Source organism: Sander lucioperca, chromosome 4, assembly GCF_008315115.2.
Source record: "Sander lucioperca isolate FBNREF2018 chromosome 4, SLUC_FBN_1.2, whole genome shotgun sequence".
NCBI classification, from domain to species: domain Eukaryota; kingdom Metazoa; phylum Chordata; class Actinopteri; order Perciformes; family Percidae; genus Sander; species Sander lucioperca.
Genome location: NC_050176.1, coordinates 11769642 through 11781991, shown reverse-complemented (window position 1 = coordinate 11781991; position 12350 = coordinate 11769642). Strand labels below are relative to the sequence as shown.

Here is a 12350-nt window from a genome sequence, read left to right as displayed (position 1 = left end):
GGTGGGGGGGGTGTAGTGGATAAAAGGAGGGTGCTGAGGAGTAACAGTCTACATTGACGGTGGATCAGGATCAGGCTGAAGGATGAGTAGGACTCAGCTGTGGCTGCTGGCCTCTCTGGCCTTTTTCTCTCTGACTTCTCTGGCTGATGGAGCTCCATTGTAAGTAGACCTGTCTTTACCCCCCATCCCGCTTTTGCCCTCTGAAACCCAAGCCATTTTTGAGCGTTTTTTTGCTCCTGTCACATTATTACTCAATGTGAGCTAATTTTTCACTCTATCTGCAAATATTTAGAATCGGACAAACAATAAAGGTTAATTTGTTTTTCATTGACAATCTTTTAAACATGCTTTTTCAAACCCGCCGGCAGGTTTTGGGGTTGGGAGGTCTATAAGTTTATTCACACACAGAGCTAAAATATATAGTTTGCTTGTTTGTTCATCTTCCTGATATTGACATTATTATTGGTTAAACTGCAATAGGAGCAACACAAATATCTAGGGTCCTCTGCATGTATATTCAATTAAAAAAGTGTATGGATACAAATATTAGTTTAACTTGTGTCTTACATAATAATAAGACAAGTCCAGTTTGTGTCACACAAGTCAAGGTACTGTGGTCTTTGAAATGATGGCAATGAGTTGACCTGATTCTTGTTCAGAGTTTGCACAACGATGCATTAACCCAGACAGAGCAAAAGTCTAGAGGCATAATTAAATGTTTTGTTGATCCAGTTCTTTGTCAGTGTCTTTGTCAAGATAATCAATAGATCACTCATTGTGTGTGAAGTCCATGTTGGAGCTCATGATCGTCATCTGAGCAAATAGTTTTGTTTTCTTTGATAATTTGGGTGAATTGTACACGCTGCGGATCGGAGGAGGGTCTGGGTAGTCCACATAGCATTACGGGATGGGAAAAAAACGTGCTGTGGTTTGTTGGCATTGTTTTGAACCAATCACAATAGTCATGAGCAGCACTAAGCTCTGCACGGAGCCGCTGGAAGATAGTCTAGCTAGCTGTCTGGATTTACCCTGCAGAGATCTGAGGAGCAGTTAACCATAGTCCTCATAAATCGACCGGAGTTTAAAATTCCAACACAAAGAAAGAGAGAAGGAAACGGACATCAGCGAAAATACATGCATCCGGCGAAATATCCTGCTGCACCGGAGCAATCCCAGAAGTGGAATGTCAAGGATATAGACTAGGTGAATTGAAACTTTAACTCACAGACTCTAAGACAGTGGTTCTCAACCTGGGGTGTGGGTCCCAACATAAACCTGAGGGGCCCAGAGGCAATTAAAGGAATAAGTAAGGGGCCCCCCCCCTTACTTTTATGTTGCACAAAATTATGTTAACATTTTTAGACTTTTCTATAATTTTTGCTTCTTTTTTTGTGAAATACTAAAATGTTCCAATCAAGTATATCAAAATCTCATAGAAAAATCTTAATAAGGCCAATACCTGTGATGAGGGTTTACCATACAAGCACTTATTTTTTTTCTTTCTAAGGGGTCACACACAAGAAAAGGTTGGTAATGTTTGTCAGTACATCATAAACAGCATGTGGTCACTTCTGCACATTGACTGCAGTATATTCACATCAATATCTTTCTCTCTCTCACTGCTGCTCTGCAGGAAGGTGATGTCTGCCCCTAACTTGTTGCGGGTAGGAACAGCAGAAAACATCTTTGTGGAATGTCAAGACTGCACCGGGGAAAACATCACGGTCAACATCAACGTGATGAACCATCCAACCAAAACCACAAAGCTGACATCCACATCTGTGACCCTTACTAGTGCAAGAAACTTCCAGGAGCTCGGACAGATAACGGTAAGTGAAATACTGTCAGGCTGGGCATGTTACTGTAACTTGGCTTCATTTTCTAACACGACCACAAAGAATGTAGATATGAATCCAGAAATGTACATCTTGATGCACATACTGCTCATCATACTGGTTTCAGATCCCTGCTGAAAGCTTCAGTAAGGATTCTACCATGAAGCAGTATGTGTATCTACAAGCTCTGTTCCCTGACCAACTGCTGGAGAAAGTCGTCTTAGTGTCCTTCCAGTCTGGGTACATCTTCATCCAGACTGACAAGACCCTCTACACCCCCAACAGCAAAGGTGAGTTCAATACTGAGCTACATAAGAAACGCACTTACTCCTTTGTTTTTCCAGAATGTAATGATTGTACTGTAAAATTAATCTCTCTTTTGAAATAAGTGGAATAGTGAGGTCAAAAATAGATACACCTTCCTCCAACCTTCAACAGCAAAATCAACCTCTTTCTTTCTCTGTCAGTTCATTTCAGGATGTTTGCAGTGACGCCCCGTATGGAGCCCGTAGAGAGGGATGCCGAACCTCAAACTGATGCTTCTATTTCCATGGAGGTTGTGGAATTGTATTTCATCTTTGATAAGAAAATAATTTAATGTAATATTTTGTAAATAATCAGCTGTAACTGAGAGCATGACGCCTCTTAGTGAGGTGATATTACAAATGCTTAAAAGTAGATAATGTTCATACTAATGACTGAAATTAAAATACACATCCACAGTTAACCTTGTGTCTTTGTTAGGTTGTCTGACTCTAGTAATACCTGTCCTAGTACTTACTGGAAATACAAGAAAAATAAATGCAGTGGTCGAGTTGCACATTCTCTCAGTGTATTCAAAAATACCTGAAAAAGAGTCAATCTAGACACAGAACAGGCTGCTGGATTGTAGACAAAAGACATACATAAAATATAGTATGAACTTAAAGCAATTTTTAAACTGGCATAGCTCTCTGTTCATGTTTGTTTAATATTGTTTATTTTTAGACCCCTGAAGGCCTCATTTTACCACTTGATCCAGTCTCTTTGAAATCAGGGATCCACTCTGGCGATTTCCAACTCGCTGAAATTGTCAGGTTAGTACTTTATTTTCATTTCACTTCTATACATTCTGTTATTTAGTGGTGCATTTAGATGTTAACATGAAAAACAGGTGACCTTATTTCAAAACATGCAAATTTCAATATGTTTATGTTATCTTCCTGCGATTATTTTCCATGTTTCCAATATAGTATTTGGACAACTACTAATCCAAAATGATTTATTTCTGTGGTAGAGATATATTAAACATGAAGTCAGAGTCCTTCACACATGGCCTGTTTTCTGTGAGGAGGTTCTGGGTGTCCAGAGGCAAAGACAAGATAAATACCTTGGAGACCAATGGACTAAAATAATCATCCTAATAATGCAAAACACCATTCTACAGTATTTATTGTGCAGTTTACTGGCCAACCTGAAAACTTTAAACCAGTTTTTTTCCCTCACCTTTCGTGTTTCTGTAGTTACTGCTCTCTGTATTATAGTATAAACGTCAAGTATATCTCAATTTGTGTAAGATATAATAGCTTCAGATTCACTTTTAGTTTCTAAATTGAAATTTGCTTTATTGTGTGTGTGTGTGTGTGTGTGTGTGTGTGTGTGTGTGTGTGTGTGTGTGTGTGTGTGTGTGTGTGTGTGTGTGTGTGTGTGTGTGTGTGCGTAGTCTTGGACTGTGGAAAGTGGTGGCGAAGTTCCAGAGCAACCCACAGCAGAGCTATACTGCAGAGTTCGAGGTCAAAGAATATGGTGAGCCCCATGACCTGCACTTTTATTTACTGTAACATATTAACATATTTATATTTAATATTTAAAAAGCTATAACATTAATTCATTTTTTATTTGATTGGACCCACAATAAAACTCCTTTCATTTTTCAGTGCTGCCCAGTTTTGAAGTTAAACTGATACCTGTTAGCTCCTTCTTCTATGTGGACAGTCAAGAGCTCACCGTCAACATCAAAGCTACGTATGTGAAGGTTTTGGTTTTGTAGCTTTAGAGACCTGATTGGGAGATTGATTGCAGGAGAAAATAAAGGGTGATGTTCAGAGGCCTCTTACTCTTTTAGAGTTGTTAGTCATTTGTTGTGTATTCTTTTTTTTTTTTACTGTCTTTGTTTACTTCATTGAGAGCCTAATCATGTCCCTCTCTTGTGGATTCAGGTGTCTGTTTGGTATAAATGTGGATGGGATGGCCTACGTGGTGTTTGGGGTTATGCAAGAGGGTCGTAAGAAGGGCTTTCCAAGTTCTCTTCAGAGAGTGCAGGTGAACACATACTTACATGTTTGCTGTTGATTGGTCATTCTGCCATATGCAGTATAATGTATGTTATACAAACGTACAGCTTGGCCTTTACCAGTGATACAAAATCTGACTCTAAAACATGAAAAATGTCTAGGATTTCTAAGCTGCCTGTCACCATTTCAGTTAATATATTGAGATAGGAATGTAACAATTAAAGTATTTAAGATGGTCAGAATGATATCTCCATCTGTTCACTAACTGTATTACTGTACCACTGTACTGTATTTGAAGAGGCATTTTTCTTTCATGTCACATTAGATAGAGGGAGGTATTGGAGTGGTCAAACTGAAGAGAGAGCACATCACACAGACTTTCCCAAACATCCTTGAATTGGTGGGGAGTTCCATATATGTAGCTGTCAGTGTGCTGACGGAGAGCGGTAAGAAAGAGAGACTGTGTGTTTGTGCTTGTTCACTACGTTTGATCATGTGTGGGTTGAATTAACTATCATTATTTTTTATTTTTATTTTTATTTTTATTTTTATTTTTATTTTTATTTTTATTTTTATTTTTATTTTTATTTTTATTTTATTTTATTTTATTTTTATTATAGCATCCTGGGCAAGATGGGGATCACCTTTTGAACCATGTACACACTAGTTGCTCTTTGGCTAGCAATGGCAACCAGAGTGTTGTCCTCCCCCACAAAATAACTCATATCAGCAATGTGGACAATAATAATAATAATAATATTAATAATAATAATAATAATAATAATAATAATAATAATAATAATAATAATAATAATAATAATTTCCTAAACAAGAATTAGAGGATAAAAAAATAAAATACAGATATCAGGATATGTTGTTCTGTATCAGTTAATCTAAAGGAAATAAACAGATGTTAAATCTGTGTTGTGTTTCTGCATTCATTCACAGGTGGTGAAATGGTGGAGGCGGAGTTGAGAAGTATCCAGATTGTTACATCACCTTACACTATCACCTTTAAGAAAACAGCCAAATATTTCAAACCAGGAATGTCCTTCGATGTTGCGGTAATGTACTTATTTAGATTTATATAAATTAACAGCAAAAGTATGTTTATATTTCTACTTAAAGGAACACGCCGACTTATTGGGACTTTAGTTTATTCACCGTAACCCCCAGAGTAAGACAAGTCGATACATACCCTTCTCGTGTCCGTGCGTGTTGTAACGCTGTCTGACGGTTCCACCGGTAGCTTAGTCTAGCACAGAACCTGCAGGTAACTGGTTCCAACTAGCCTACTGCTCCGAATAAGTGATAAAATAACGCCAACATGTTCCTATTTACATGTTGTGATTTGTAGAGTCACAGCGTGTACAAAAAACAATGTAACATGAGACACAGCCATCTTCTAACCGTAAACAAACTGGGAACTATATTCTCAGAAGGCGAAGCTCTGCTACTTCTGTTACTTGGGTGGAGTGATTTGCTTTGCAGCAAGCCTTTCTGAGAATATAGTTCCCAGTTTGTTTACGGTTACAAATCACAACATGTAAATAGGAATATGTTGGCGTTATTTTGTCACTTATTCGGAGCAGTAGGCTAGTTGGAACCAGTTACCTCCAGGATCTGTGCTAGGCTAAGCTACCGGTGGAACCATCAGACAGCGTTACAACACGCACGGACACGAGAAGGGTATGTATCGACTTGTCTTGCTCTGGGGGTTACGGTGAATATGCTAAAGTCCCAATAAGTCGGCGTGTTCCTTTAAATAAGAAAAATCCTTCACAGAAAACATTTCATTACTGAATACAGTTACTCTAAAAATGCAGATACAAACACAGATTGCGGTTTATTCTAAATATAAAAGTTGCAAAACTGTTTTAATATGAAATATTTTCATCTGTCATGGATTTTCATTATGAATCAAATATTTTCTCAAACAGGTTAGATTCCAGAGAAAAAGAAAAATTCACCCATTTGGGTCACTATATACTATCTACATTAAATCAAAATACTCAGTGCACAGCTAGTGCTGTTTGCAGAAAAAAATAATCTCATGTTTGAATAAGACATTTTTCTGATTTTTCTGATTGTTCAGCTGTTTGTGTCTCTGATGGCAGGTTGAAGTTGTGAATCCTGACGGCACTCTGGCAAAAGGTGTTGCAGTGGTGGTCGACCCAGGCCAGGTGCAGGCAATAACCGCAGCCAACGGCATGGCAAAGATTACCGTCAATGCAGGTGCAAGTCTGGCAATCACCGTAAGTCTCTATATTTTTTATGTTTATTTTTTTGCATTACAACCTGATTAGCAAATGGAAGCTTAAAGGGTAATTTGGTATTTTTCAAACTGGACCCTATTTTTACATTACATTACATTACATGTCATTTAGCTGACACTTTTATCCAAAGCGACTTACATTTAAGTGCTTTCAACTGTGAAGGTTCAAACTTCATGTTTTAAATAAGCAAAGCTACAAAGAGACATATGAAAGTGCAGGTTCAAGAATTTCTTTTTATTTCTTTTTTTTATCCGAGGTGTAGTCGGAAGAGATGTGTTTTTAGCCTTCGGCGGAAGATGTGTAGGCTTTCGGCCATCCTGATGTCGATGGGGAGCTAGTTCCACCATTTGGGGGCCAGGACAGTGAACAGTCGGGATTTCGTTGAGTGATTAGTTCTCCCTCGCTGTGAGGGGGCAGCAAGCAGTTTGGCTGATGCAGAGCGAAGTGGGCGGGTTGGGGTATATGGTTTGACCATGTCCTGGATGTAAGCTGGGGCTGATCCGTTCGTGGCCCTGTATGTAAGTACTAGTGTCTTGAAGCGGATGCGGGCCGCAATTGGTAACCAGTGAAGAGAGCGGAGGAGCGGTGTAGTGTGAGACAACTTGGGGAGGTTGAAGACAAGCCGAGCTGCTGCGTTCTGAATGAGCTGCAGGGGCCGGACGGCACATGCAGGCAGGCCAATCAGGAGGGAGTTGCAGTAGTCAAGACGTGAGATCACTAGAGCCTGAACCAGAACCTGAGCCGCCTTCTGCATTAGAAGGGGACGTATCCTTCTGATGTTATGCAGCATGTATCTACACGATCGGGTGGTTTCAGCAATGTTAGCAGTGAAGGAGAGTTGGTCGTCAAATGTCACACCCAGGTTTCTAGCAGTCTTGGTGGGGACTACCACAGAGTTGTCAATTGTTATAGTCAGGTCTTGGGTAGGAGAGCCCTTCCCTGGAAGGAAAAGGAGCTCAGTCTTGTCGAGGTTGAGTTTCAGATGGTGTGTAGACATCCAAGAAGAGATGTCAGTCAGACAGGCTGAGATACGTGCTGCAGACTCAGGAAAGGAGAGAATTAGTTGGGTGTCATCTGCGTAGCTGTGATAAGAAAAGCCGTGTGACTGAATGACAGACCCGAGAGAGTTGGTGTACAGAGAAAAAAGGAGGGGACCCAGGACTGATCCCTGAGGAACCCCAGTTTTGAGTGGGCAAGGTTCTGAGGTAGATCCTCTCCAAGTTACCCGGTAGGTTCAGTCTGCCAGGTAAGATGTGAGTAATGAGAGTGCAGAGCCTGAGACACCCAGATGATGGAAGAGAGAGAGGTTGTTCTAGTGATGTGAAGCTGCTCAGTGACATCAAGGAGGGCAGTTTCTGTTGAGTGACCAGCCTTGAAGCCAGACTGGTGGGGATCAAGAAGATTGTTCTGGTGGAGATAGGTAGAGAGTTGATTATAAACGGCACGCTCGAGAGTTTTAGATAGAAATGAAAGAAGGGAGAGTCATCAGAGGAGTCGAGTGTTGTTTTTTTGAGTAGTGGGGTCACTCTTGCCTTTTTGAGAGCATCGGGGAAACAGCCAGTTGACAAGGAGATGTTAATGAGATAGGTGAGTAAAGGAAGGAGGTCAGGGGCAATAGACTGGAGAAGGTGAGAAGGGATAGGATCCAGGGGTCAGGTGGTTGGGCGGGCAGAGGTAATCAGAGTAAGAATTTGATTTGGAGATAAAGGGGTGAAAGAGGAAAGAGTACTGGATGTGATGGATGGTAAGGTGATTTCAGAAGGTTTGGTGGAGAATGAAGAGCGTATGTCATCTATCTTGTTTACAAAGTAGTTGACAAAGTGGGTTGGTAGGAGGGAGGAGGGAGGAGGTGGACTGGGGAAACTAGGAGGTTAGATTCAAAAAAGTTTTTTGGGGTTCGAGAAGGAGGATTCAATTTTGGTTTGATAAAAAGAGCTTTTGGCTGCATAAATAGAGGCAGCGAAAGAGGAAAGAATAGACTGATAGGTAAGCAGATCATCTGGGTGTTTAGATTTTCGTCATTTCCTTTCCGCTGCCCGTATAGTTGATTGTTCAGCACGTACTGAGTCAGATAACCACGGCGCTGGGGAGGACTTGCGAGCCTGCCATGAAGTAAGAGGGCAGAGAGAGTCAAGAGAGGAGGATAGAGTAGAGAGTAGAGTGTCTGTGGCAGCATTGGGAGGCATGAGTAAGAAAGAGTCGGATGGAGGGAGGGTTGATAAAGTACATGCTGCCAGAGAAGAAGGAGAGAGTGAACGAATATTACGGCGGACAGGTATAGTGTCTCTTGAGATATGGTTGTGAGCTTGGGAGAGTGGGAGAGAGTAAGAGATGAAGAAATGGTCTGAGGTATGGAGTGGAGTAACAGTGAGGTTGGATGTAGAGCAGTTTCTGGTGAATATGAGATCTAGGTGGTTGCCAGCTTTGTGAGTGGGTGGTGAAGGAGAGAGTGAGAGGACAAAAGAAGAGAGAAGGTGAAAAAAGGCAGCTGACTTCTGTCTGGATGTTGAAGTCGCCCAGAAGTACCAGCGGAGGGCCAGTTTCAGGGATGTTTGAAAGAAGGACATCCAGCTCCTCCAAAAACTCCCCCAGAGCACCTGGTGGGCGGTAGATAACAATGATGACTAGTTGTACCGGATGGGTTATGGTGACAGCATGAAGTTCAAAAGAGAGTGGAGTGAACTGTTGCAGCAGGTAGAGAGAAAATCTCCACTTGGGGTTAATGAGTAGGCCTGTGCCCCCGCCTCTCCCAGTGGGTCTTGGTGTGTGGGTGAAAGAGTAGGCAGAAGAGAGAGCAGCAGGGGTGGATGTGTTGGTTGGTGTAATCCAGGTCTCAGTGAGAGCAAGGAAGTCAAGGGATTGCAGGCTGGCAAAGCCAGAGATGAACTCAGTCTTGCGAGTGGCAGACTGGCAGTTCCATAGGCCACCTGCAACAAGGCGTTGATTGTGTGTGGAACAGGTGGGATAGGTAAGAGAGGTGGGGTTGCGGAAATGTTGCGAGCTAATGCGTGGTTTGTAGTATCTCCGAGAGGAAACACGGACGGGAATGGAGAAGCAGCACATTTCCGGATGAAGACACCGAGCAGTGTAAGTGAGATATGCGATATAAAGGCCACTTAACTTCCCACTTAGCCTCCTTTGTCTTTGTCCTCCGAATCTTCTTCCGATGAGGCTGCCGCTGAAGCTGCCGCTTCACGGAAATGGCAATATTAAACTCAAGGAGGTGATTGGTGTTGGCTACAGGTGGGGAAGCCACACCCTGGCTAATCAGTCAAAAGCACCGAGTCGTTAACCTCCACTCCCAAAATTCACACTTCACACTAACTAGTTTCACTTTATTTTCCCATGCATTGATATCTAAGTAGTCTCGCTTCAAGGAAACGGACATCGGCGAAAATACATGCATTTCCTGCGGCATCGGAGCAATCCCGGAAGTGTAATGTCGAGGATATAGACTAATATCTAAGTGACTAATGTGAACAAAAATCTTAAAAATTGGTTGAGTAATAAGCGAGAATGCTTTAAGCGGCAGCCACAAATAGGGCTGCATCGGAATCCTTAAAGCGTGCCATTAATTTCATTTAACATTTTGGAGACAAAATAGGAATTGGCGACGCAGATGGTGAGGTGGTGAACTGAAGTCAGACTGCAGAAAGTAAATGGGAAAAACTATTACTCGTAATATTTTTAAGTATTTATGTCTTTTTTCACTCTATATCATCCACGTTACCATGAAGGTTAAATCCAGCAGTGTTATTTGCGCTTGTACTTAGTGATACTTGTTCCATAAACACCTTGTAAAATCCAACTCAAATCTTTAATAAAATGTGTTCTTAATGTTTAATCGGCGCTGTTTCGCCGTCACATTGTCTGCTACGGAGCGCAGGAGGAGGGGATAGCCCGACTGCATGGAATGCAGGATAGCATCAAATACCCTAGCATTAGATAACTGCAGAACACAGTGTAAATAACTAAATATCTGTCTTTAAAACTGTGCATATATCATCAAATATCAAAGTCTGGAAATACAGCCATTAAGCTCTCGCGCAATCGTTGCACTTAATGTCCTCATTATCGGTCCTAACTTTAATACTGTTCGTGTTTGCCTATTAGACTTTATTTCGTCTTCAAATTGTATCTCGGGGTGGGGATACCACTAGTTTGATGCTGTGTTGGCAAGATGTTAACTATCACAAATTGTTGTAAACAAATACTGTGGTGAACCCGTGCGTAGCGCTGCATGATGGCACTGCTGGCCCTGCAGGAGGACTCCGCCAATGGAAGAATCAGGAAAAAAAGAGACTTCAGGGACCATGACAATAACTGGCTAATATGCCGATTTAGATTCCCTAAAGCTGTGCTCTTGGATCTATGTACTGAATTGGGTCCAGTAGGGCAACGCGCTGGAACCGTGCCATCCCGGTCCAAATACAGGTCCTCGCCACTCTGGGGGAAACCGGCTGTTAAAAGAGGGAAATGTCAGACAGCTAAGTGTTTTTTTTAATAAATATTATATATAATCTTCAACTTTATCACTAAGGCTTGTTAGGATATAATATATAGTTCTGTGAAATTTTATTATATACGTCTGGTATATCGAAGCTGTCCCCGAGTGCCGTAATGTGCCTGCTGTTTTGGACGTATTTTTAATACATCTAGTTATAGATCAGGTTTCCCTACACTGTGCAAGAACAGGCCGAAATTATAATTCAATTTGCAATTCCTGAACGTCTGAGAAGTTTTTTGCTTTTTCGTACATACACTTATAGTAAGGATCCTACGCACAGTTTTATAAATGAGACCCCTGGTTTTTCCACTGACATGCTCAGATTGTTATTCTAAGGGCGTTTTCACACCGACAGCCTTTAGTTCAGTTGAATCGAACTAGAGTTTGTTTGCCCCGCTGATGTGGTTCATTTGGGCAGGTGAGAACACGGCAATCGAACTCTGGTGCGCATCAAAAGCGGACCAAACAAGCGTACTGAGACCTGCTTGAAGAGGTGGTCTCAGTACGCTTTCATTCGAACTCTGGAGCGGTTCGTTTGTGATGAGAACGTGACCTGTACTCGAACCACACCAACTATATGTACTCCGCAAGTCTGAGCTAATGTCTCCTGTAGTCAGATGTGTTTAGCAATCTGCGATGCGGAAGGGCAGCAAACTGTAGCAGCTTGCAGTGTTTCTATCACAGAAATAAACTGCAGTCAAGCTTGCCGTCCGTCACTCGTATCTCCGTGGTCAAACCAGCTGCCGCTAAAATTGGAGACAGACACATTGCGAAACAATGTCTGATAATTTTAATGAAATGGGTTTTGACCACTACACCAGAACACAGGACCTTCTTCCTGTATTTACTTTCTTGCTCCCGCCCCCAGACATATCCGACCAATAAGAGGGTTGGACGTTCTTGCCTGATTTGTAATGACGCATTTTGGTACGCTTGGATTTTTCTAGGTGTGAAACCAATCCAAACAAAACCGACCGAGGGCAAATCGCTCCAAGTTTACTAACTCACCAACTGATTCGGACCAAAGCAAACGAACTACAGGTGGGAAAACGCCCTAAGTGTCCGACAACATTATGGTAAGGATCCCTACAGAGATAGACATCTTTGTTAAAGGTCCATGGATTTTGAATACATGTGGTCCTCCATGTTTCCTTCTTCAAACTTGCCAGGGCCGGTAAGTGACGATACCAATTAGCAGTACCTGCAAGTTTATCATGTGTCAGCGAAAACACGAAAGGCGGAGCAGTATATCCTGTATGTCCCTTACCGGCTAACGTAGTTCAAGATGGCACATGACTATGTAGCGTCTACCCAAGGGGGTAAGCTTCTCCTCGGACCGCGAACCTCCTATGGCGCCATTTTGATGCTACCAAGCCATCACCTCCCGTTAGCATTCCATTGACTGCCATTCATTTTGGCGCCACTTTGACAGCGAATAACTTTACATCTGAAGCGTTTA

The 12350-nt window shown here is 41.8% G+C and overlaps 1 protein-coding gene across 2 annotated transcripts in view; it reads left to right on the top strand.

Annotated features, from left to right (window-relative positions):
• The window catches only part of LOC116042833 (complement C3-like), a 45477-nt gene continuing 33127 nt past the window's right edge, over positions 1 to 12350 (top strand). The window contains exons 1-11 of one of the 2 annotated variants that reach the window (XM_031289240.2): positions 1 to 159; positions 1634 to 1829; positions 1963 to 2125; positions 2303 to 2391; positions 2823 to 2911; positions 3538 to 3620; positions 3752 to 3839; positions 4034 to 4136; positions 4434 to 4554; positions 5057 to 5172; positions 6226 to 6363. In XM_031289240.2, coding sequence (XP_031145100.1) covers positions 83 to 159; positions 1634 to 1829; positions 1963 to 2125; positions 2303 to 2391; positions 2823 to 2911; positions 3538 to 3620; positions 3752 to 3839; positions 4034 to 4136; positions 4434 to 4554; positions 5057 to 5172; positions 6226 to 6363 — 1263 coding nt within the window. In that variant the 5' untranslated portion in view covers positions 1 to 82. Of the gene's footprint in view, positions 160 to 1633; positions 1830 to 1962; positions 2126 to 2302; positions 2398 to 2822; positions 2912 to 3537; positions 3621 to 3751; positions 3840 to 4033; positions 4137 to 4433; positions 4555 to 5056; positions 5173 to 6225; positions 6364 to 12350 lie in introns of both variants that reach the window. The other variant, XM_031289239.2, reaches the window with a different exon arrangement.